This window comes from Bos indicus x Bos taurus, chromosome 26, assembly GCF_003369695.1.
Source record: "Bos indicus x Bos taurus breed Angus x Brahman F1 hybrid chromosome 26, Bos_hybrid_MaternalHap_v2.0, whole genome shotgun sequence".
Classification (NCBI taxonomy): Eukaryota; Metazoa; Chordata; class Mammalia; order Artiodactyla; family Bovidae; genus Bos; species Bos indicus x Bos taurus.
Window position 1 is genome coordinate 50,543,395 of NC_040101.1, and position 26,799 is coordinate 50,570,193.

Genomic DNA, 26,799 nt, shown 5'->3' on the forward strand with positions numbered 1-26,799 from the left:
CTATATCTGTGAGTGGAGAGGCTCCCCCAAACACCTGCACTCTCTTGGAGCTATTTCTTAGAATCAGTGCTCAGTCACTCAGTAGAGTCTGACTCTTTGCAACCTCACTGACTATAGAATGCTGACTGTTAAAATAAAGTGGTAGAATGAAAAAAGAAAACCACAATTTTTCAACTATCAGAGTAAAGGCTGCTTCAGGCAGAATCATCATTAGATGTCTAATCTAGGAGTAAAGTATGAGGATCCCAATATTTGCATGAACTTATAAGTATCTCTCCACAGACAGCTTAGTAACACAGGGAGAAAATATTAACTATATACTAGAGAAGCCAAACCACACTTGGACCAGGTGATCAAGTTAACATCACCAATAACGGGCAGATAGACAGTGTGAACCTCTAGATGTGATACCCTAAAAAGGATATCTTATATATCACTTGTATAACATTCCAGCCAGAAAAGTATAACCTGAATCTCATCGTAAGAACCCATCATAAATCCAAATTAAATAATACTTTATTAAATAACTTGGGCTTCCCTGGTGGCTCAGACGGTAAAGCGTCTGCCAGCAATGCGGGAGACCAGGGTTCGATTCCTGGATCAGGAAGATCCCCTGGAGAAGGATATGGCAATCCACTCCAGCACTCTTGCCTGCAAAATCCCATGGACGGAGGAACCTGATAGGCTACAGTCCATGGGGTCGCAAAGAGTCAGACACGACTGAGCGACTTCACTTTCACTTATTAAGTAACTAGCCTGTACTCTTCAAAGTCTTATCATTTTTAAAAAGGCTGAGAAACTGTTACAAATTATAAAATTCCAAGAGACAAGAGAACTAAATACAAAAAATGATTCTAGACTAGACCCTATCCTGAAAAAACCAAATATAAGACATTATTGGAACAGTGGACAAAATTAGAATATGGACTATAGATGGAAGTACTGTATTATTACCAAAACACAAGTTAACTATGCCCAACACACAGTGAGGCCAAACGATATCAAAACAAGCTTGGAACAGAGAAAGGGTTACTGCAGGGCCATGCAAGGAGATCAGTGGTTCATGCCTTAAAACCCCCAAACTTCCCAAGAGCTATCAGCAAAGCACTATTAAAGGAAAGGTGAGCGAGGGGTGTGGTTAGTTGTTGCAGGGTCAGAACCTTTGTCCTTGAGGTCAGGTCATGGTCAGGTAACGATGTTCCCGTAAATCTCCACCAAACAAATTATGTTTTAATGTGTTATTCTCTGTTCTGACAAGAAAGAACCAGATCCCATGGCACAACTTTCACCCTTGGAGATCCAGGTCCTGGTTAAGAGGAGGCAGATCTCAGCTGGTGGCTCCCTCAGGGCCAGGTCCCCAGACCCTGCCCAACTGTCATCAATGAGGGAGCCTAGTGCCCTGGACCCACCTGTCCCTCAGGCTCCTCAGGCCGCCCAAATGGCAGGGGCCAGCGCCCACAGATTGGCCCCATGCAGACCACCACTGCTATTAGTTGGCACAGGCAGGGGTAGAGGAGAGGTTCACTGCGGTCCACAGGCCTGGGCCAGGCCAGTGGGTGGCCCTGGCCAGGGCTCTGGAGCTCTGCAGAACACAGCCCCCAGTCTGTTCCCTGGGCCCCCCAGATCATCCAGCAGCCCAAGGCTGGGTGAGCTGGAGGGCCCCCCACCCCAGGCAAAGGCTGGAATCTGCCTCCTACCTCACTCTCCACCTGACACCACCACTCCCCCAACTGTTGGCTGAATCCCCCACTAACGGTAGTTCACCAACAGTTGGTTGCTTGTGGGAGAGGCCCACTGTGGTGTCAACCAATGGCAGAACAGGACCGCTACGTGTTTGGGGGTGGGGGTGTCTGGTGTGAGGCGGTAATGGAGCTCAGCGACAGTCAGGTGCTAAGGGCTGTGCTCTACAGCTCTGTCACTGTATCAAACTGTTAAATTTTCCATATTTGATAAACGTGCTGTGGTTACAGAAATACACACTAAAGTACGTTCTTAAGATTTACACACTGAGGCATTACTGTATAAAGAAAGGCGCAACCGACTCTCAAACAGTTAAGAAAAAATGTTGTTGTTGTTCAGTCGCTAAATCATATCTGACTCTTTCGTGACCCCATGGACTGTAGCCCACCAGGCTCCTCTGTCCATGGGATTTCAGAGACAATAATTCTGCCGTATGTTGTCATTTCTTTCTCCAAGGGATCTTCCCAACCCAGGGATCAAATCCACGTCTCCTGCGCTGGCAGGTGGATTCTTTACCACAGAGCCACCAGGGAAGCCCAAGAAAAAAATTAGTATGTATATACAGAGAGATAAATTCAGAAAAATGTTAAATTCCCTATATTATTCTTGTAACTTTTCTGGAAGTTTGAAATTATTTTAAGTCAATTAGTTTCAGAGGTTATCTTAAAAAATAGACCAGTAGTAAGCCAAAATAGTTCTGGGTTTTTCCCCCAGAACAATATCAGTTTAAATCCTTCTTTTCCCTATAGACCATCTCATTTCTATATCCTAAATTGAATTAAGATACAAATACCTGATATCAACTTGTTTAAAACCTCAAGGACATTTAAAGGAAATTAATAGTACATGTTAAATATCAAAACAAAAAAGGATTTTACATTTTGGCAAGCTTTTTGATTTCAAATTGGTAGCAATTACATTTTTGTGAAACATATCTATGGAAAAAGTTGTATAAAACAAGACCCAGGAGTTCCCTGGTGGTAAAGGATTCCAGGCCTTCACTGCGGAAGCCCAGGTTCAATCCCTGGTCGAGGGAACTGAGATCCTACAAGGCCTGCAGCATGGCCAAAAAAAGGTTGTATAATGTGCAAGGTATACTATGATGTACAAGAATGCTTAATACATTATTTTTAACACACACACACACAAAATAGTGAAAATCTAAAATTTCATCACCAGAGGACTAATTATGACATATCCACATTACACTATCCACTATCCATACAACAGTTTTTTAGATGAAGTATATTATAAGCATGAAAATATGACATACTATATAACACAATACAAAATGAAAGCCAGAAGTTTCAGATATATTTGTACGAAAAATTGGAAGTGTGTTAATGTGTTTACATATGTGACCAGAAACAAAGGCCTGAAAGGATACACCAGAAAGCTACCAGTGTTTGTGATTGCCCTGGGAGAGGGAAAATAGGGGGAAAGGCATTGATATATGTTTGTAATTTTTTTCCTGAAAGATCATGTACAATTTACAACTTGAAAATGCAAATATTTTGTATTCTTAAAAATAATACATAAATATACTTTGATGAAATGATTTCACTGAAGAACAAAAAATATATCTCTTGATATCAGAACTATAACATAGCCTTCTTAAGCAATTATAACGATATAACAAGATCTATTTTTCTGTTCAAGTACTTGGTGCTATTAGTTCTATGTTTTTAAATTTTCATTTAATAAAGCCAACAAATCCCTTCTGGAAATAGGTAAGACATTAATCCTAAATTGAAAAACCCTGCTTACTAAATGATAGCAATAATTTTTTTTTAAAAATCCACAATGTCTTTAACAAAGTTTATTCTGAGAATTTAAGTTGATAGCCAAAGTACATCTTGAACTACAAGATATACTTTACAACTCTAAGTGATTTATGATAGTACAGAGACATAATAAACTTGAACTTTGAATTACTGACCATCTTGTTATCCATGCTATGAATAAAGTAGATTATCATCATTCAGGTGTCCTTTCACTAATAACATTTTAAGTTAAATGTAATAATAAATAAAGCTAAGGACTCCAGCTTCAAGAATCTATACTACTTTGATTAGTTCATTTGGATGACAAACTCTTTCAGTCACTGTTTGCAATGCAGCTTTAAGGTACATTAGTTATTAGTCAGAGATAACTCTGAACAGGTTCACTATTACATACTTTGATAAACAGTGGTGACACTAACGTGTTTGTGGTTTAATTTCAGATATTTTGTTAATTCTCCTTTGTACATAAGTCCATCTTAGGGGCCCTCAGGGAAACAATTATTTTTTTTCATGCCTCTAGAATATTATTAGGAATATCATCCTTATAATTCATTAATATAAACCAATAGGTATGTAGTATAAATCTATTAAAAAGTATTCCATAATTACTCTCAAACTTCCATTAACAGAGGGGACATATAGGAGAATGTCTCTATTCTAAGCACCTTGATAATGTTTCCTTACATCTAAGCTAAGCACTTGAGAACAATTATTTATTTCCTAACCAGGGTGTATCAAAAGAACTGATAATTTTCACTCTCTCAACATTTCCGGAGTTTAACTGAGCCTAAGGCCACGCAGGAGGCTACCGGAATACAAAGATTCAGTCTCTGAGGAAGTAACAATTTAACAATTTTAAGGGAAGAAAGGAATACAATTGACTCCTCATTAACCCTTAACTTTGAAAAAGAGAAAAGTAGATAAAAGTATTGGAAAATGTTGTTCTCTGACAATTAACATACATACATTGTCCCATCCATTTTCAAAAATCCTTGTTTGAGTGGTTTTCTGCAAGCACAATGTATGTGTGTTCACTCAGTCTTGTTCAACTCTTTAAGACCCCATGGCTTGTAGCCAGCCTGCCAGGCTCCTCTGTCCACGGAATTTCCCAAGCAATACTGGAGTGAGTTGTCATTTCCTCCTCAAGGGGAATCTTCCCCACCCAGGGATGGAACTCATCTCCAGTCTCCTGAAGTGGCAGGCTGATCCTTTACCACTGGGCCACCTGAGAACATGGTGGGAAAAAAGTGCTACGAGGCAGGGCCCTTGGTTTCCATATTCTCCACATAGTACCTGTATGACTTAGGTTTGTCACTGAACCAGTCTTGGCCTATTATCTCACCTTAAAATGTCAGTATTACCTTACTAGCCTAAGCCAGAATCATCTTACCAGCATAAACCAAATCGTCCTCAGTGGTTTCCAGGTCAAAGATCCGCATTACTCACACACACTCATCTGATTTCCCCCAGTTATCATGGCCTAGGAACCAGTGTGAGTAAGCTAGGTGAATTCCAGTTCCTAAACTGAACTTTTACATCACCAAGAGAATAAAAAGGCCCTGGATTGTGCTTTAAACGCTGTGACTCAAAACATGTATTACACAGGCTAAAGATACAGTCTTAAAAAGATGATCAAGAATGACTGTCTTAACTGTGTACCATCCTAGTACAACAGCAGTGTATTTTCGACCGTGAATCCGAGTTTCAGCATTACTGAAACCACGCCTCCCATAGAAATCCAAGAGCTATCAGAAAAACCTCTCCAAAGGGCGGGGGAGAGAGATAAACCAGGACAAGCTTTCCCAAAACAAAACAGAACTCAAACAAACAAACATTAAAAAACAAAACTGTTTTTCCTTCCCCTCCAGCTATGCAGCTGCAACGAAAAGAGAAGCACTTAGATTAGCATCATCTGCGTTTCATTCCTTTTCTTTTGCAATACTAGCTACCCGCCTATAATAAACAGACCTTGTGCTCAGGGGAGAATTTACTTCCCCATCCAGTAAAACCGAAGTTCCTTATTTTCACTAACAACGAACGCCGTCTCCAATCAATATCCACCCTCCCTGGGGAGACCAGACACTCCCCTCTCGCCACCTCCCACTGCAGGCCCGACACCCCACATCCCAGAAATCGCCCCACTTTTCAAGCCCCTGCTGCACGGGTCGCGAGGCTCTGGGGGGAAGTGAAAGAGACCCAGGGTGCGGCGTGCACATCAGCACAGGCGTCCAGCGCGGTCAGTGAGCCCCCCGGTGCCTCCGCCGGCCGGGGTCTCGCGAAGGCGGAAGGGGAGCGGCGAGCCCCGCGCCACCCCCACTTACCCACTTTGTCCTTCCCGTACATGTGCCCGGCCACCTGATGCGAGAGGGGCACGCAGCCGTTGAGGAAGCGGAGCCTGCCGCCCGCCGGCTTCGGAGCGCCCTCGGGGGCGGTCTCGCTCGCCGGTGGGGTCCGCATTTCTGGGGGGCCGGGCGCCTCAAGCCGAAGAGGGGATGGCGGCTCCGTTGCCATAACGGAGAGCTGAGGCGGCAGCAGCGGCGAGTGAAGGGGAAAAATAGGGCGGAGGGAGAGGGCTCCGGAGGACCCGAGGGTCGCTCAGGCTCGGCCGCGAGGAGGCCCGGGGGTTCCTGCGGCTGGTGCCCGCTGTGGCCCGGGGAGGGGGCCCATGACGCCGCGGACGCGCGGGCGCTCCCCTGCCCAACTCTCCGCTGGGGGCGGCTCTAGGCTCCCGCTTCTCTGCCGCCGCGGCTGCCGATCCCGGCGCAGCCCTGGAGACAGATCCAAGCACAAGAGCAGCGGCGGCGGCGGCGCCTCGCGCTCCCCGGGGCCTTGACGGCGACGACAGCCCCACCTCCCGCGCCCCCGCCCCCTCCCGCCGTCCTCCAGTCCCCTTAGCTGCCGCGTGCGCGTCAGCGCCGCCTGCACGGCCGCCTCCGCCGCTAGCTTCCTACTGCGCGACCCGCGGCAGCCGCCGCTACTGAGCATGCCCAGAGGCAGCCCGACGGGACCCCCGAGGCGGGGCGCGCGCTCGGCGCTGCCCCGGCGAGCGGAAGAACCTGGAAGGGGCAAGCACAAGCGGAGCTCTTCTCACCCCCACCCGATGGGCCTTTTGGTGCAGCCCGGGCTGTTCCTTCATTCATTCAGTACGCGCTTCAGCGCGTCCCCGGCTTAAAGATGTCTGGTTCTTGCAGTTGTAAGGGGCAGTCAGTCACTCGTTAAGAGTTGGGAGGCAGAAGCGTTACCCTGGGTGGCTTGGGAGACCACCTTTTACCGCAATCACCTCCCTCCAACTCCCGCTCCGGAAAGATATAATAGGAGTAAAACCAGGCAGCCTTCGAACACCCTTTAAGTAATCCTATCTTCCTCACCAAATTGGTGCCTCTAAACAACTTATAACAAGTTATAAACAACTTATTCAAAAAATTTTGAAACCGACACTAATTTCAGACTGTAGAAGATAGGAAATAATCTTAATTTTTTTTAAGTGAGCACGTTTTTTAAAAGAAACGAGCAGGATGTTTTTTATTTCTCTCTCTCTCCCACTGGACCCTTAGCGCAAGTTCCAAGATGCTCCATAGATGGAGAATTGTGTCGAAATCAGGAAAAAAAAAAAAAAAAGAGGGGGTGTGCACACCGGGAGCGAGGGGGAGATTCTGGGATGGGACACCACTGTTGGTTCCTGTGTTTGGCATTTCAAATGAAAACTGGACCTGGCCTTACAAGTACCAGACTAAGCAAGAAATTTGGGAGTGAAATCTTGGATATCCGTCTATGGCAAGTGTTATATCAGCACATATAATTTGCCCTCGTAAATCCACCTGGGAGAGACATAAAACCTGGCCCGGACTCTCTATTCCAAAGGTAGGTCCGCTGGGCTCCAGGACCAAACCCCTCAGGATTGCGCAAACTCAGTTGCTACCTCTCTTGGTCTCTTCCTCCTCCCTCCTCCTGTGGCTGTCAAATTCCGTACTCAACACTTCCTAAAGGTCCGGGACTAAGCTCCGCGCATGCTCAGTATCAGCCCGGGTGCTTAATACACACGTGCTGACGGACAGTCGCGGCGCCTGCGCGGTAGCTGCCTGGAGTCAGTGCCCTTAGGACGGACGCCTGTCGCACCTTGACTCCTGCTGTCCGCGCGAGCCGGTTTGTGCTCACTGTCCTGTGCACACCCTTGCAAGCATCGGCGCCATGAGTATGACTTCCAGCGTACGAGGTGAAGTGGGGCATGGGAGTGGGTGCCGCTGGCGGCCTGCGCACTGGTTGCAGCTTACTCAGCACCTCCTTGGACTGATACAGCTGCCGTGCGTTCCCGCCAGTCCTGTAACCTTGAAATACAGAAGGGCAAAAGCTCCGCGGGCCTGCAGGCTCCCCGGGCCGCATGGGGCAAGGGGGTGAGATCAGGCTACGATCGCGGGGCATGCGTGCCGTGGGAGCCATGCGTGCCGTGGGAGCCATGCAGGTATCTACCCAGGTCTAGACCTCGTTTCCCCTAGCTAGCTAAACCCTAAATCCTAATGATCCCACTACGCTGCTAGCTTTTCTTGTTCTCCCCTGAAACTCCTGTTAGGTCACAGGGCTTGGGGAAAAAGGAAAGGTGAAAACAAAAGCAAAAAAACAAACAAACCAAAAAACCCTTCCCCCTTCTCAAGGTTTAAATCACCGTGGAGCGAAAACGTGGATTTCCTGCAGCTCTCAAGCTATGCATGACTAATCACATCTTAGTTTTGCACATTTTTTTTAAAAGGAAGAAACCCAATCCGAGGTCTTCAGTTTTACCAGTTTGGGGTTTTTTTTTTTCTTTTTTCTTTTTTTTTCAATTACGCCTCTGGCATCTGGCGCTCGGTGGCGGTAGTCCAGGAGAGAGGATTGAAAACAGTTCGTTGAGCCTTCACGTTGCTCAGCCTTGCTTCCCTAGTGCTGGTACCTAGCTTTCTGAAATGTTACTTCACAGAAGGTCCGATTAAAATTAAGGGACTTTCTAGAAGTCAATTAATATGGAGCTTCACTTTATAGCAACTCTTAGTGGTAGTATAATTGTCAGTATAATAATGTATACCCGCTGCGTGATAGAAGTGATCTTTGCCCAGATATAAAACACCACACCTCAAGGTTTGGTTCCCTGTAAAAGTAGTTAGGTAAAGAGATTGTCCAGAAGTTAATTTAAAATAGCCTTATTGATTCATGTAGTGCCAGGTTCTGTAACAGATCCCTGGTAACTTGTGCCCTAATTTTGTAATAGATTCTATAAATTGGAGAATTCACTTGTAGCCAAAAGTTACCTAACTGAATGAGAGTGATAACGCATGACATTTTTAAGTTACTAATGCAGTATATAAGAGCTGGTTATTTGCACAACTTATTTTCAAGTTTTGAAAGTTTTTATTTCACCTAAAAGCATAAGGATTGTTGTGAGGACCAAAGCCTTTGTAAATCACCTCTACTTTCACAAATACTGTGCCTTCTTTCACAAATACTGTGGTGTGGCAAGGGACAGATCCATTTAGATCTCAAATTCTCCTACTCTGTTTTTAAACCAAACCTGTTCATTGCTATAGATTGAAAATCAGCTTAAATTTTTTGATTTGGGGGAGGATGATCATGTCATTTCTCAGTTCAGATTAGATCAGATCAGTCGCTCAGTCGTGTCCAACTCTGCGACCACATGAATCGCAGCACGCCAGGCCTCCCTGTCCATCACTAACTCCCGGAGTTCACTGAGACTCACATCCATCGAGTCAGTGATGCCATCCAGCCATCTCATCCTCTGTCGTCCCCTTCTCCTCCTGCCCCCAATCCCTCCCAGCATCAGTCTTTTCCAATGAGTCAACTCTTCGCATGAGGTGGCCAAAGTACTGGAGTTTCAGCTTTAGCATTTCTCAGTTAAGTAAGTGAATTATATATATGCTTTATAGTTTGTGTATATATTATATTGTTATAAAGGGAATAGGATGGTATTTGGCACTGGACAGAGGAGCCTGGTGGGCTACAGTCCATGGGATCACAAAAGAGTCAGACATGACTTAGCAACTAAACCCACCATAACAACAAAGCACGAAATAAATAAATGTTAAATAAAAAATAAAAGGGTGTGTATATGCATGCAGAATTCTTGTTTATATTCAGGTAAAAAAATAATGGGTGGGAGACTTCCCTGAGGGTCTGGTGTTTAGGACTCGGGACAGATGGAGTAGCAAATCTCTTAGAAAAAAGCTTCATCTAAATTATTTCATCTGATTGATGATTGTCATTTACAGATTTATTGCTACTTCTGTTTCAGGTATTCCTTTGGAAAAGGTGTGTGGATTCATTACATATTCTAATGTATTGTCTATAGATATAAGATAAAGTCAAGCATGTATCTGCTGATACTTTTTAAGTTGACCTATCTTTATACTTAGAAGTGTCTCTTAATAGTAAGCTGCTGGGGTGGCTCAGATGGTAAAGAATCCGCCTGCAATGCAGGAGACCCGTGTTTGATCCCTGGGTCGGGAAGATCCCCTAGAGAAGAAAATGGAAACCCACTCCAATATTCTTGCCTGGAGAATTCCATGGACAGAAGAGCCTGGCAGACTACAGTCCGTGGGGTTGCGAAGAGTCAGACATGACTGAGCAAATGTCACTCACTCACTTCCAATGCAGGGGTCCTGGGATCCGTCCTTGGTCGGAGAACTAAGACCCTGTATGCCACTCGCCTCACCCAAAAATTAAATAAATAAATTACAATAAGAATAATAAAATACATTTTAAAAAATAATGGTTGGGCTAGAAATAAAATGAATGCAGATCAGGTCAGGACATGAATCTGATGGAGGCAATGAGGATGAGTAATTGGAATTGTAATCCAACAATCCCAGTCAGAGACATGGTTTTTGGTACCCACTTTTTTTCTTTACTGATGTATAATTGACATTCTTATACCAAACTTTTTACGTAATGTCTGTGAGTGTGTGTTTGTATGTGTCCATGTCCAATTCTTTGTGACCCCATGGACTATAGCTTGATAGACTTCTCTGTCCATGAAATTTTCCAGGCAAGAATACTGGGGTGGGTTGCCATTTCCTACTCCAGGAGATCTTCCTGACCCAGGGATTGAACCCGAAACTCTTGCATCTCCTGCATTAGCAGGCAGAGTCTTTATCACTGGTGCCACCTGAAAAGCCCCTTTTTATAGGACACCAAATATTTATTGCAGTTTTAGAAACTATAAGAAACATTAAGCAGCTTTCACTGCTACAGAGTCCCCGTTCTCAAATGACTCTTCTTCATACCCAATAGATGACTTCTAGGAAGTTTACTAAACTTCTTGCTCCTCTATATCTCTAAAACTCATTGAATCTGCTCTCTTAATCCCTTTCCTTCTACTTTAAAATAGGTGTTAGGCTATCTGCCTGGTGCTTTGTTATGTAACCCAAACCCTGAGCACTACAATGGAGGTGGTGGTGTAGTTACCAAGTGGTGTTTGACTTTTTGGGACCCCATGGACTGTAGCCCTCCAGACTCCTCTGTCCATGGGATTTTCTAGGCAAGAATACTGGAGTGGTTGCCATTTCCTTCTCCAGGGAATCTTTCCAACCCTGGTCTCCTATGTTGCAGGGGGATTTTTTACCGACTGAACCATCAGGGAAGCCACCACCACTACAATGCATGTAACCAAAACTAATCCTCTGACTGTTATATTGTTGTCTCTTTTATTGAAACTAACTATAATTTTCCATTCCATTTAATCTCAACATATAAAAATACTGCTTGGGTTCAATAGATTTATCGAGTCATTTAAAGGATTTGTTTTTTATCTGAGAAGGAATGTGCAGATCATACTGCAAATAAAGGAGATAGCTCCTATAGGTTATAAGCAATATATAATGAAGCTCCTATAGGTTATAAGCAATAAATAATGAAGGGACTTGGGAGCTATCGATGAAACAAGATTGGCAGAGAATTGATATTTGTTGGAGCTGAGTGAGGGTAAGTGGGAGTTCATTACACTATTTTCTATGTTGATCTGAAGCATTCCATAATGAAGTTTTATTTTTAATCTCAGGAAGTATTTGAATTCCACACTTTGATACTGAAGGATAAGACGAGGCCAAAGAGAAGTCATTTTTATGAAAGCAATGTGATAGTAGGATGGACAGATGGAGTAGCAAATTCAAATTATAAATCTGTTATATCTTTTTATTAAACTAACATTGGACACTGCCTGTACACTGGTCCTGGAAAGAAAAACATTACCAGGCATATCCTACAGATCTGAGAGAGACCCAAGAAAGGCAGAGACTTAAGCACAGCTCCCCTCCCCCTCTCCTGAGGTGGAGGGTACATTCTGATTCCATGGCAGTTGACACTGGTTAGGAGAGAACAGTTTGGGGCCGAAAAGGGGCTAAAGGAAAAGAAGCAGGGTGAGATTTCTGTCTTGGGTTAAAGCAAATGATTCCCACAGTAAAGAAAAGTTAAGAAATGAGTTATAAATGAGGGTATGGGATTTGGGAACAAGTTGATGTTTTCTCTATCTGTAGTTAATACTAAGAAAACTAAAGATTATATACAAAGAATGTAAGCCAAGGGAAGAGTAAGAAAGAGAAGGATTATTTAAAAATGTATTTTTTGTATTTTCTGTATTGGCATATGTGATAATTGTGTAGATAGAAAGCATGGTTAAGCAAAGGAAGGCTTTGATCTAACTATAGCACTACTTACATTGAGAGAGGCGCACAAAAAAGGGAAGTAAGGATAACTAGAAGAGGCAGAAATGAAGCTCAGGATATTTCTGGACCCCAGTTTTGAAAGAATGTCTGAAAGGTGCCAACTGAAATATCTTTAGAAATTAGGTCTTGATAAAATCCCTTGTTTACCCTGAGATTGTGTCTGTTCATAGATGTATACACTATCAAGAACTAAATGTTACTTGGGTTTTGCTTATTGCTTTTATCTGTTTACTGTCTTCGGTTTTCAATTCTTTGTCCATTGTAATTGTTGACTTTGGAATCCATCATTATTCTCATCTATCTCCGTATAGTTTCCTTTTCTCTCTTTTCCCTAGAGTTGCCAATGGCATCCATAGCTTTTTGCCAGAAAGACTGATTCAGGCTGCAGTAATGAAATGATAAAACAGCAACATTTTTCTTATTCTGGGAACTTTTACATCTGTCTCTAATGAGGTTAGAGAATTAGAATTTGGGAAGGAGGGAGGGATGGAAGTTGTTTTCTTAAGACCTTATCTAACTCTATGATTCTATCAAACTCATTGGAGCAAATGCAAAGCCATTTCCCTAGCACACATATGGTGCCGTGAAATTTATATACTGTCATAAGTGACCCTCCTTGGGTTAGGTTAACAGAGTACATGTTTTGAGACAAATTAATCCTAGCCAATTGTAGTTGTTTCTCAGTCTCAGACATTTATATAATATGTAGGTGCCATTAGAACAAGTATGTTAGCAATACTTCAAATTTCACCTCCAAAGTAAGTAGTAACTAAGATCAACAGCATTTAGGGAATTATTTTATTTCAGTCTTTTGGCTGTTTCCCACTTTTAAGTTTGCCCTAAGGATTCAGCATTCAGAAGACATAATTGAATATATACCTTCGAAGCTCTATTTTAGCCCATTTTGTGATGGGTAATTAGCTATTCAGAGTGGCTTTCCCTTAGCTAAGACATGGATTCCCATACCTCCTGACATTTTATTAAGGGAATTCCATGATTGAAAAAATGCATCAGAAAGGAAGATCTTGAATCAAACTAGAAATCAGAGCTAGTGTCAGCCCTGCTTGGAGTTGCCACAGAATGATACTATGAAGCAGGTAAAATTCAAGACAGGGAACTCTCCGGCAATCCAGAGGTTAGGAGTCCATGCCTTTATTGCCATGGGCCTGGGTTCAATCCCTGGTCAGGGAATTAAGATCCCATAAGATGCACAGTGGAACCAAAAACAAAAAATATATATCCTTTATCACTGAGGGAAAAAAAAAAACGTTTGTAATAAAGAAATTTTTTAACAATTTTTGATTAATGAAATATAGCATTCAAGACAAATCTATACAAGGTGTGTAGCTGAAAATATCTTTCAATGAGGCCAAAGGTTTGAAGCTGTCAAATGACTTATTAACTTTTCGCAGTCATGCAGCACATGGGAAGGGCATAAAGTTAATGTTTGTTTTAGGGGATTATAGCAGGGAGGAATAGAAGGGTTACGTTGCCAGAAAAACAAACTAAATTTTTTCGCAGATAAAAATACTGTGGTTGAAAACAGGAGCCAAGGAACATGCTAATTAGAAACACTTGATAAAAACTAAATTATTAAACAAGCTAGAAGAGAAGACTAAGATAAAAGTAACTAAGTGGGAGAATGGTTATTTCCTTCCATTAGAGTTTTGTAAGAATGAGCTCCAATTTTATATAAGATACAATTAGATTCAGTGATTACTCACATTAGTACAATAAGAAATTTGACTCAGTAGTGCAAGTAAGCCATACAGTTAATTATTCATTTTATGTTTTTATTTGGCTTTGGAATGTGTTTTTTGTACTTATCTCTCTAGGGCTTTATTTGATAGTCTGGGAACTTATTTCAAACACTGAGAAGATCTGACTCAGGAAATGCTGGGACGCAGTCCAGTGTGTTTATCCTGACCCCTGTTCAACTTTTTCCTGCAGTCCACTCCATGCTGGGACTAGACAACTCTCCTCTGAGGCTGAGGCTAACCAGACTATGCAGCACCCTCTTCTCTCCACAATTCTCTGGAACTGGGGTAGTTGTTAAGTGCTTGGATTTCCAAAGGATCCTTGAAAAGCTACTTTAAAAAAGAATAAATAGATGGCCTATTAGTCAAGCAAATAATTGGGCAGGAAAATGTCATTTTTTTTTTTTTTTTTTTTAACACTGAAAACATTTTGTATTGAGGTTTAGTCTGTTAACAATGTTGTGATAGTTTCAGGTGAATAGTGAAGGGACTCAGCCATACAAACAGTCATTAAATTTAAAATGAATTTGTAGAGAATTCAGATCATCCACTACTGGATCATGGAAATTTAGAATTTATTAAAGGAGAATCTAACTAATTATATTAATTATATTTTCTATGAAATTAGTATATTCTGGTTTTTATTTTAATGAGACACTTTGAAATTAAAAAACAAAAAAAATTTGCATGACTTGAAGACCAGAATACTGCTGGATATATTCCTTTGAATGTTTAATATTAAGGCTTGGTTTAATTTTGTCCTTTCTTGCTTTTTCTTTGGATAGCATTTCTCTTTGAAGTTATTCCTTTTTAAATGACTATAGGACCTATTTAAATGAACTCTGATGAGTCATTTTGTTAACATAATCACCTCCTGATAGTAAGAGGGATAAGGGGTTCTTGTTTGTAATCTGAATTTTTATGGCCTTATTTGTAATCTGAATTTTGTTATGTATCAGGTTTTTTTTGCTTTTTTTTTAAGCAATGTGCAGGCTCACAGGTTACTTTAAATCTGTTTATGAACACTTTTAAATGATTACTAAGCCTTGTTTTTCCTTCTCCAACCATGAAATAATTTTTAAGTTTCTCTTCTATCTTAATTTAGCTAACATCACTCAATAGAAAATACACAGTTGCCTCCATAAGGGCTGGGGAAAGTTTTAACAAGGGACCACTACACCAGTGTGTTTTGATCATTTTATTAACATTAAAAACCTTTGACTGTTGGGATACTTAATACTCAAAACTTGGATTTCCTGAATGTTCTTGTTAGATTATTAGTATGCATTTTGGTTTTGATAATTATTCCTGTTTTCCTTCCCTATTCTAGTTGAATGGATCGCAGCTGTTACCATTGCTGCTGGAACAGCTGCAATTGGTTATCTAGCTTACAAAAGATTTTATGTTAAAGATCATCGCAACAAATCTATGGTAAACCCTCACATCCAGAAAGATAACCCCAAGGTAGTACATGCTTTTGATATGGAGGATTTGGGAGATAAAGCTGTGTACTGCCGTTGTTGGAGGTCCAAAAAGGTAAGAGAAACAAGTCCTTTATGTCAATGTCATTTTTAATGTAACATTTCTTTTTAAACTATTCTGTCAAGCTGGCATCACCATGAATTGTTAAGATATCTGTTCTTTGGGCTTCCCTGGTGTCTCAATCGGTAAAGAATCCACCTGAAATGCAGGAGACCTGGAGTCCTTGGATCGGGATGATCCCTTGGAGAATGAAATGGCAACCCATTCCAGTATTTTTGCCTGGAAAGTCCCATGGACGGAGGAGTCTGGTGGGCTGCAGTCCATAGGGTCTCAAGAATCAGACACAACTTAGCAACTACACCACCAGCACCACCATCCATTCTTCTTTTCTTTCTCTTTTTAATGGAATCTCTGTTTTCTCTATTTTCTGTGTACTCTTCAGGAATATATTTACTGAAATGTATAACCAACATGCAGTAAAGTTACATCACACCCTTGTTGAGTTAGGTGAATGTAACCATATTCTTTGCCAAAGAAGAAGGAAAAATTCCTTTGCTTATGTTTAGAATTTCCTCCCCAAGTGTGTCTTAGTGTCCACTATCCCAGGAAAAGGAGTATGCAGCCTAAATAAAAAGAGAAACAAAAAATTAAATAAACTAATAAATAAATACAAAGAGAAATAGGTCTTTTTTTCTTTCCTCTCTCTCTCCTCTTGGGATTTCAAGCTCCTGGATTCTAGGATAAGTTTTGGAAATATCTAGAGATTCATCTGAAACTATCACGACATTGTTTGTTAATTAGCTAGTAGCTCTGTTGGTAAAGAATCCTCCTGCAGCGTAGGAGACCTGGATTCAATTCCTGGGTCAGAAAGATCCCCTGGAGAAGGGATAGGCTACCCATTCCAGTATTCTTGAGCTTCTCTTGTGGCTCAGCTGGTAAAGAATCTGCCTACAATGCAGGAGACCTGGGTTTAATCCTTAGGTTGGGAAGATCCCCTGGAGAAGGCTACTACCCACTCCAGTGTTCTGGCCTGGAGAATTCCATGGACTATACAGTCCATGGGGTCGCAAAGAGTCAGACATGACTGAGTCTTTACTTTATACCTCAATAGAAAATAAGTTTTTTTTTTAATAAATAAAAATTAAATGCTAGTTTAAAAAAAAAGAAAGAAATATCAAGAGAAACTATTAGAAAATTGCCCCTGAAGATTTCTTACCTAGTACATATGTACTGACCCTGTATCCTAAGCTTTCTTTAAGCTGCAACTCCTATATTTAAATATCTAACACAAGATTTTTTTGTATCTTTTTTTCTTTTGTGAGAATTGCATTTTATCAAGTTCCATTTGGAAGTATCTCTGTGATACCTGCAGCTTCTAGATAATGATGACAGCTAGTGATCTAAAGATGGTAAAATGTTCTTCTAAGGTCATCTTGAAAAGCTTCATACATTGAATGACTTCAGAATTTCTGGTATATTTAGAGAAATATGATGGCATACTGTGTGTACTGCCACTATTTAGCATTTAAATAAAATAGGTTTGATACTATGAGGCCTAAGAACATAGACAATAAAAACGATGTATCTACTTCTGAAACCATGTTGTATCTACTTCTGAAACCATGTTGTATCAGGGACCTCGTCCCACAGTGGAAAGCCATTATCACAAATTACATATTGCAGATAAGGAAAAAGTCACATACCAGGTACTGGAAAGCATATTCTACTTACCCCTTTCTCTGGCTGCAGTTGATGTTGTATAATCCAGTGGTGACACACCACTTAGATTATGTCATTCTGTTTGAAAACTGCTTGATGAACATAAGGAATATGAACCAAAAATTAATAGTCCCATTACAACAAATTGTTCCTTCACAAGAGCACTGTTCATTTGGAGTGTGGGATTGTTTATACGTACTCTTGAGGTTGCTAGAAAATAATCCTCAATAATATTCTATAGTCTAGATTTGCGTTTTTTTTTTTTTAATTAACACCTATAATAGGTTTCATTCTCTAGTTGCTCACCAAGATACAAAAAGTAATATCTTTAGAAATTAAGGAATTTCTAAGTCCAGAGTTGTATTGATTCTTTAGTCAGTGATCTAAAATAGTTCATTTAGCTTCTATTACTAGATACATACATGAGAACACTTGAAATAGTGAAACAGCAGGTGTCATAAATATGTACAGTTGGTGCACTATGAGTGCTTTAAATGAAAGAGCTTGTTACACTGTGGGCTCGAATTTTCTGGAAAGACATAGTGATATCCATAGGAATTCAATTGCCCCCTGGGAAGATGAATCAATGAAGACTCTAGTCTGATCCTTGTACCTGCTTCCTCAAAAGAATAAGTCTGAATCAAAAATCTTAAGTACCAAGGAAACAGTTCACCTCAAACTGGGAGTTGAACCTGTGTGCAGGGTCTCGAACCCAGCCAGAACCCTGCTTGGGACTGTAGCCCATGTGGTAGGGACTAGAGCCCAGTATTCCAATGATCTTATATGGAGGCTTAAGTTCTAGTGGAAGTCGACTTGTTTGCCATCTTGGACCTGTTTGGTTCTAATCAGTTTATGTCGTGTCCTTAGGCTACATCATTCTTTTAAAGATTGTGCCCTGCGCCTTTCCCTCCTGTTTCACCTTCGAAAGGAGTTTGCCTCCTGACATGGGGGAGCTCCCTGTCAGGGAGTTCAGACATAAAGTTATACTTAAACCAGAGTGCTCACTGTGGGGAATGAAGAAAAACGAACAGATATATGAAACATTTTGAAGGAAGGATTAGCCAGTGAAGGAAGGATTAGCTGTGAATGATTTGTGTGGAAGACTGAGGGAGGAAAACTGAAGCTCACTGAAGTGTCTTGCTTAAGATAGGATCGTAGGGTTAGACCAGATGGTGCGATCAATGGAAATAAGGAATTCAGAATGAATGGCTGATTTTTCAGGACACCAATGATAAGTGCAATTTCAAAGAGTGACATTGAGGTAACATTTGAATAGAAACATACAGCAGTCTGAAGTGTGGGACTAAAGTTGAGACATCAGGGTTGGAGATAGCAATCAGCAGAACTGTGAGCCAAGTGTAGGAATGCAGCAGATCCTTGGTACAGATAAAAATCAAGGAAGGGCTAAGTAAGAAATCTCTGGAGAATTTTCTGTGTCTTCTAAAAAGGAAAAAGAGTCAAAAAAAGGAGATGAAATGGACACCAGAGTTAAATGAAAACTAATAATATCATGGCTTCAGAATGAAAAAGGGAAAAGTTTCAAAGAAGATTTTGTTATGAACATCAGTGTGTGCAAAAGACAAGGAGGTGAATAGACTATTAAACTAAGACTATGGGGTTAAGCAATTAGGCAATTGACCTTTTGGCATCATTTGAACAGAATAATTAGAACAGGAGCTGTGTCCAAGTTGATTATAGTATGAATGTGTAAATATGACACTGCATGGAAAGAAAAATACGATGACTGCTTGAGTGAAGCTAAGTAAAGAGTGTTTGCTTTGGTTGGGTGTTTGGACTGCAAGGAGATCTAACCAGTTGATCCTAAAGGAAATCAACCCTAAAGATTCATTTGAAAGATGGATGCTGAAACTGAAGCTGCAATACTTTGGCCATGTTATACAAAGACACAACTCATTGAAATTAACCCTGATACTGGGAAAGACTGAAGGCAAAAGGAAAAAGGTGTGGCATAGGATGAGATGGTTAGATAGTATCACCAACTCAATGGACATGAACTTGAGCAAACTCCAGGAGGTGGTAAAGGACAGGAGCCTGGCATGCTGCAGTCCATGGGGTCACAAATAGTCGGACATGACTAAGCAACTGAACAACAGCAACAAAGGGTCAATAAAGCAAATATGGGCTTTTACAAACTAAGATCTCAAGTATTTCAGGAAAAATCACAAATGGACACAAGCTAATGGGTTAAATGTTTCAGTTTTCTCAATGTCTTTTTTCTTTTTAAGCTTGTCTTTTATGTCATTATTAATCCTTTTTGCATCTATGATTTGTCTGTTCTGAATTTTCACTGAAGCTTGGGCACTTTTTATTCCCCCATGAGTGGATTCAGAGATCACTTTGAATGCTTTTCAAATTAGTGGATGTGCTTGTTCTCCAGAAATTTTTGAAAACTCCGCACATTCCTGAGGTTCTTTAAGGTTGTCACACAGGTGTCAAGTCATATATTTACATGTCTATGCACAGAAGGCCTATAACTGATAACTTTGATTAGATGGCTATATTGAGTTTTTATTCAGTAGTTTTTCTTCATATAAATGAGTTTTTATAATATTAATAATATGACAAAATTTAAGCTCCTATCCAAAAAAAAAAAGTTTCATGTGATATAAACTAATTCAATTTTAATTCATTCTTTTTTTATCAAAGTATAGTTAATTTACAATATTGTTTAAGTTTCAGTGTATATGTTTGGCTGGGTCCCTTTGCTGTTCACCTGAAACTATCACAACATTGCTTGTTAATCAGCTATACCCCAATACAAAATAAAAAGTTAAAAAAAAATATCGTGTAAGTTTCAGGTGTACAGTGTAGTGATTCAGTTTTGGGGTTTTTTTTCTTTTTTTTTTTTTGCTGATTATATTCCATTATAGGTTATTACAAGATATTGGATATAATTCTCTGTGCTATATAGGAAATCCATGTTGCTTATCTATTTTTTATGTGTGGTAGTTTGTATCTGTTAATCCCATACTCTTAATTTGTCCATCTCCCCTCTAATTCATTCTTAAGGTACAGTCACTAGTAACCTGTTGTGTGTTTCTAACATTTTGAGCAGTTTTCTCAGACCTGATGAATCAGATCTCTTAGTCATGTTCAGAAATTACATGCTTTTAACATGCTTCATTCCTCCTCTCTTCCCACCCACACCCCGACCCCCTGGTGTGGCCTCTGCTCTTCAGAAACTGGCCTGTTTCATAGTATTTCACAAAAGGGCTATCCCTAAGTAAAGTGAGAGAAAAAGGAGCCAATACAAAGGAAATGATTTTAAAACAACTACAGGGAGAAATCCCATCTGAGACAGTGGTAAGAGACTGGAAGGAAACAAAAGTACAAGCAATGATTTGAGATTCGCCCTTAACAAGAAATAGTCTTTCGAAACAAGGTGAGGGAACCTTGATATCAAAGGAACAGTGTTCAGCAGTCTTACTAGATTCCCACCCACTGAAAGTGAAAGTGAAGTTGCTCAGTCGTGTCCGACTCTTTGTGACCCCATGGACTGTAGCCTTCAAGGCTCTTCCCTCCATGGGATTCTCCAGGCAAGAGCACTGGAGTGGGGTGCCATTTCCTTCTCCAGGGGATCTTCCCTGACCCAGGGATCGAACCCGGGTCTCCCGCATTCCAGGCAGACGCTTTAACCTCTGAGCCACTAGGGAGCCCCTTACGCACCTCAAATAGGTTACATCATTTACTGAGTTATGTGGTGACCATTAGGTAGCCAGGAGAAAGTTTGAACAAGGACCGAAGGAGAAAGCAGACTAAGAAATAAGAGGAAAGATGAGCCAGTTCATATCAGGAGCTCAACTGAAATTGAAATGTAACTGGAGAATCATTTTCTTTCCTTTACAACTTCAGAATTTGAGTTGGGGTTTTTTGTTAGTGGTGGGTTTGTTTTTGTTTTGAGGGCCTGGGGTGTGATTATGGAAAGTCTCCATCCCATTAATGGTTAGAGGTGTGTTGCACTGACTCCCTTTGCTCACAGACACAATAGTCTAAACATTGGTTACATTGCTTGCCCAATCCATATGAAGACAGTCTTGTAAAGTCTTAATTTTTTCTTATGTATTTTCCTATTATATCTACTATCTTATGCTTAATATTGCTCAAGTTAAGTATATAAGAATGGTATAAAATGTCATATTCTCTCTTGTAGTCTCAAAGATCTCATTGCTTTTATTTTCTTTCTCAACCAAAGCAAGTTCATTCCTCAGAACAATTTATGGTAATGAGCCAGATTGCCCCAGGCAGCCTCCTTGGAAATTATAATCCAAACTCTAATTAAAAATACAAAGTTTAGAGAAGGAAGATTCAATTTTTTTTTTTTTAATTTTTGCAACTAGAGTAGATAATTCAAGGAGTATTTATTTATCTCCATGTTGAATCTCCCTAAAAACAGAAACAGCTTAATTTGGGATGTGGGAATCAACCATTAAGAAGAAACACATTTTGTGTTTTCTTATGAACATCCTGCCAAGTTTGCTAACTTTCCAAGAGGAGAACAAGGATTTCTAGGATTTTTTCCCCTAAACATTTATTCCCATCTCTTCTCCACACCCTGTATTCTCTAGTTGTAAAGCTGTTTGGGATTTGTAATTTTCTAATTGGGTTAACAAATGATAGGATATTTTCTGGACATACAGAGAATGCAGCCAATTTAATTCTCAAAGTTTTCTCCAGGATTTGTTAATAAACAAACAATGACATCTTAGAACAAATTTAGAATCATCTGTGAGCTAAATGTTTTCTCCTTATCAATTTTCTGATTCTTTTAAGTATTAATACTACATGAACTGAATTAAATATACCTTTTTTTTTTTAATTTCAGCCCTTTGCTTGACATTTTTAACACATTTAAAATTTTAAATGAAAGAGGGCTAATAAAATTCATGTTTTCATTATATTATTATTTAATACAAAACTGCTGTACTTTCTAGATTATGCTCAAAAGTATATATCCACCACGTTTTCTTTCTCTTGCACAGAAAGGTAAAAAATGAAACAAGACACTTTCTGAAAAACATAAATATTGTCAGATAATTTGCCACTTGAATTTTTGTGCCAATAATTACCATTCTTTAGTTTATACTGTATTTAGAAATATGAGTTAATTTTAATAAATATATTTCATTAATACATATAGCATATTATGAAATTTCTAATCCTTTCTTGAAATAACTCATTTTGGCTCTTTGTTGTTTGTTGGAAAAGAAAAAGTTGAATCTTTTCATCATCTTAAAATAAGAAATCTCTAATAGATAAATACAGAATGCCTAATCTTCACATGAAGTTTGGGAAATTATTCTAATATTAGGTAATATAGGAAGTACTATTAAAAGATGTATTGGCCTCTGAACAGAATGATTTTGAATCCTGAGTTTACATTTTAAAGGAATTCAAAGCTTTATATACTTTTTTAAAAAAAGCATAAAAGTTAATTAAGAAATAGCCATGATCTACTTATTCACTCCTTTTTTCTGGAGGAGAAACATAAGTGAAAGTCACTCAGTCGTGTCTGACTCTGTGACCCCATGGACTATACAGTCCATGGAATTCTCCAGGCCAGAATACTGTAGTGAGTAGCTATTCCCTTCTCCAGGGGATCTTCCCAACTTAGGGATCAAACCCAGGTCTCTTGCATTGCAGGTGGATTCTTTACCAGCTGAGCCACAAGGGAAGCCCTTTGGAGGAGGGGTGGGAAGTATAATTGATTTACAATGTTGTCTTAGTTTACAGCAAAGTGAATCAGTTATACATATACGTATATCCACTCTAGTTTCTTTGCCTGTATAAATTAACCGAGTAGTTAACCTATTTTATATACAGTAGTGTGTATATTTCAATCCCTATTTATGAAAATGAAGGTTTTTTTTTTTTTTACAATGCAAACCTTTTTTCTCACTGTAAAATCACCTGTGTTTGTATATTAAATATATGTCACTTTGAAATGCTGTTCTTTGCTGTGGAATACATTTCCATTTGATTTTTGTATGGCCTGTTTTGTCATCCATGCAAGAAAACCCTGAAAGCTTGAGTTCATCTTTTTGCTGCAAGGACTTGTTTGTAATATGAATATACTGTGCCACATCTTATTGACAGAAACAATTTAAATTTCATATATATCACATTTGTATTGCTACCCCAGGATAGATTTTACATCTAGAAATTTACAATATGATACCTTGAGTTTTTTTCAAGGTAGTTTTTAACTAATTTACTGCCCCTCAGAATTATATACAGATAGTAAAATTAAAATTGAATTTCTTTAATATCAACTAAATATTATTTTAGTCTTAGACACATTTCATCAAGGTTAAAGATTATATACCATCATTGTCTGGTTTCAGGTACTGAAAATTATACTTCCTTGGTGGAGTAATAAGGTGATCTTACTCTTCAGACCAAGACTCCTAGCATTTTACTCTTCTAAATAGGCCCCTTCAGTGGAAGAATGTACCTTATACCAAACAGTGAAGCTAGATTCTAGAGTGAAGGTATGTTCCAGACAAAAAGAATAAAACAAAGATTCTAGGTATCATCATTTGACATGAAATAAAAGTAAAAGGTAAAATATAGAAGGAAAGAAAATAATTTACTGGTAATTGTAAAATCCTGAGAAACACCTAAAAACATTGTTGAGTTCTTATTTTTATCATTTAACAATAAAAAGGATATACTTGCAAAAAACAGGTGATATACAGGCACACACACACAAATATATATTTATATATATGTGATATATATCAAGAATAGTCAGATATGAAAATATATACTTAATACCTGTAAAACATATAAAGCAGAAATGTTCATATCAGAAAAATGCATGAGACCTAAGGATGAAGAACAGAAGAGAAATAGGACTTGGCTGAAAAACTCTCAAGTTTATTTGGAAGAATAAATAGGTAAACGATAAATCGGAAATTTTAACAAAGAAGAAATGTGAAGGAAAACCAGCCCTACCTAATACTGAAGCAATTTTAAACACAGTCATTATCTCGAAGTAGGCTGATGACTGTGATAGTGTGGAACCTATAAATAAGCACTTTATATGTAGACTTAGTTTTGATAAAATTTTAAATAAAGATATAACAATTTGGGAGGCAACCACTTCTAATAATACGGAAGCAACAGGTTCTTAAGTGCTGTTATTAGAACAGCATTTTGCAAATTGCAGTCCACAGAACATGAAGATAATGGACGTCAAAGAAGTGTTTGTAAATCCAGTCAGCCTGGGAAATTTGAGGTTAAAATTGTGTGTGTATCTGTGTGTGTTTTTATTGGAGAATAATTGCTTTACAGTATTGTGTTGGTTCTGCCATACGTCAACATGAATCAGCCACAGGTATACATGTGTCCTTTCCCTCCTGAACCACCCCTCCCAACTCCCACCCCATGTGTGTGTGTTTTTAATAATAGATCCTCTTTAAAATAATAATATATGTTGTTAACCAGGAGAACTGTATACGTTTTTTGTATATGAAATGAAACCAAATCAGAATATTTTGCAGGACTTCTTAGTTTGCAGAGCTCACTTTGGGAAACACTGTGTTAAATATTTAGTTTTGTCCCCTTTCCTCCCACTGGACACCAAAATGTCTGTTTTATCTAAAATGTGAGATCTTGAAAACAAATGGAAATTTATCACATCTCCAGGAGAAAGAAGTCTCCATGATGGATGTTAACAAGGGAAATACTGGCTTATTTGTATGAAAGAGAAATTAAGGATGTGAACAAATAAAATAAAAAGGGTTGGGGTGAAAAATTGCCAAAAAGTTGATTAGCAAGGATAATGAACAGATTGATTTTGAACAAATTATAAACTTAGACTCTTTCCAGTAGATAGGTCAGGGATACAATTCACTAGAAAGGAAATATGACTAGTACATAAACATAAAGAAGGTTTTTCACATCCATAAGCAGATATCACAAATGGAAATGCAGTTAATGATCTGTGTTTTATCCACAAGTCAATTTCTTCCTCCTCCTTAGTGTGTACACTTTATATATGCTCATTCAGAAAACCATCTCTAAGGTAGCCAAGAAAAATCTACTGAGTTATCATGTTATATATGTGAATTAAGTGTCATGCTACTCTGCCAAACGTAATACTGATTTTGCAGTTAGACATTTCACATTCTTTCTCTTCCTAGTTCCCACTATGTGATGGATCTCACACAAAACACAATGAAGAAACTGGAGACAACGTGGGACCTCTGATCATTAAGAAAAAAGACACTTAAATGGACAGTTTTGATGCTGCAAACCAACTTGTCATGATGTTTCCTGATTGCTTAATTAGAATGACTACCACTTCCGTCTAATTCACCTGCCCTGGGTTCTAGATGTGTGGTAAACTATAGCTTTCACATTCACGGCATTTGCCTTACACGTGGAACCATTGTGGTGCACATCTGTTGAAACAAGGAAAAACAAAAAACCAATCTCATGGCCTGTGGGTTATTTTGGTCTCTTAAGGATCTGTTTCTTTACATTTAAAACTGACATTAGAATATAGTTGTATGTCAAAGTTAACGAATTAAATTATTCTCAAAATCATGTATGTGCAGATTGTACTTGTAAGTTTCAAAGAAGAATTAATCACAATTTAATATTACTTAGCCTAGAAAGTAAAATGGGTGTGATTAAGCTACATTAATCTCCTAATGACAATCTAGGAAAAGCCTATTATGACCTTGGTTTTTTTCTTGATCATAGTACTGATACTAAGAAAATACAGTTTCTGTGTTTTCAATCAAAATGAACTTTGAATGTTAATTCAATTATAAATGGGCCAGGTCAGTAATAAAGAGACAGTAACTTCTTTGTATTCATCTTCCTAGATATTTAATCAATCCATTAAGGAAACCAATAGTCGAAATTTAGATCAAAGTAGTAAGAGATTTTAAGTTGTCATGAAGGATGTCTTAAAATGTTATGTTCCAGAATTCTCATCAAGGAGTGGCGAGCACTTGAACTGGGGACACTGAAGGAATTGGAGCACATAATGCCAAGTCTCTTGAACACTAAATACACATCCTTGGCAGAAATAGTGATAATGAGGGTAGATCAAAGACATGGGAAGATTTTTATTTCCTCATTCTCAATCACCAGGCATACAGTTACAAAAGAAGCTATTTTGGAGAGAAAAATAAGAATTATATGCTCTTTTAAATTATATAATCTTAAAAGCAAAACTTTGAAGACAAGTTTTTGTTTATGTAATATTCTTCAAAGACAGACCAGTAACTTTGCATTTCATTGCTGATTTAGAAAAGAATATGAAAACTGAAGATAATGACAGGAATAGTTTATATATATATATATATATATATATATATGAAGACGTAGTTGGAAATTGACAAAGTTAACAGTAGTAATCAGTCATGTAGAATCCGGAATTACCTTGGAAGTAACAGGAGTCAGTGAAACCAAACATCAGTGTTATTATATTAAATATGCTCATTGGTATTTTTTAACATATTACTTTGTATATTACAGTAGATAGAGTTGATCCCAAAATTGTGTGTACCAGTTTTTAAGTAGTGCACATGACTTAGTTGAACTTGTCTTCAAGACACATCTTCACAAAATCTAAAG

At 39.0% G+C, this 26,799-nt stretch overlaps 2 protein-coding genes across 5 annotated transcripts in view; one reads left to right on the plus strand and one right to left on the minus strand.

Moving 5' to 3' along the window:
- IPMK (inositol polyphosphate multikinase) overlaps nucleotides 1-6,339 on the minus strand; it is a 54,419-nt gene extending 48,080 nt beyond the window's left edge. The window contains exon 1 of one of the 2 annotated variants that reach the window (XM_027528777.1): nucleotides 5,846-6,339. In XM_027528777.1, the coding sequence (XP_027384578.1) occupies nucleotides 5,846-6,035 (190 nt within the window). In that variant the 5' untranslated portion in view covers nucleotides 6,036-6,339. The remainder of the gene's footprint in view (nucleotides 1-5,845) is intronic. The other variant, XM_027528778.1, reaches the window with a different exon arrangement.
- Nucleotides 6,340-7,582: 1,243 nt separating this feature from the next.
- On the plus strand, nucleotides 7,583-25,758 carry CISD1 (CDGSH iron sulfur domain 1). Of its 3 annotated transcripts, none has more exons than XM_027528856.1 (4): nucleotides 7,584-7,737; nucleotides 14,180-14,274; nucleotides 15,317-15,522; nucleotides 25,353-25,758. In XM_027528856.1, the coding sequence occupies exons 2-4, from the start codon at nucleotides 14,235-14,237 to the stop codon at nucleotides 25,440-25,442; spliced, it is 336 nt and encodes a 111-aa protein (XP_027384657.1). In that variant the 5' UTR covers nucleotides 7,584-7,737; nucleotides 14,180-14,234; the 3' UTR covers nucleotides 25,443-25,758. The 3 variants fall into 3 exon arrangements, with proteins under 3 accessions (XP_027384658.1, XP_027384657.1, XP_027384656.1); XM_027528855.1 differs by lacking the exon at nucleotides 7,584-7,737 and adding an exon at nucleotides 12,408-12,682; XM_027528857.1 differs by lacking the exon at nucleotides 14,180-14,274 and having other exon boundaries at nucleotides 7,583-7,737.
- Nucleotides 25,759-26,799: the final 1,041 nt, after the last annotated feature.

What these genes read in the sequence shown, in the direction of transcription:
- CISD1 (XM_027528855.1), top strand. An exon ending in CACAATTCTCTGGAACTGGG is followed by an intron (nt 14,275 to 15,316) that starts GTAGTTGTTAAG and finishes TCCCTATTCTAG; the next exon opens with TTGAATGGATCGCAGCTGTT. An exon ending in GTTGTTGGAGGTCCAAAAAG is followed by an intron (nt 15,523 to 25,352) that starts GTAAGAGAAACA and finishes TTCTCTTCCTAG; the next exon opens with TTCCCACTATGTGATGGATC.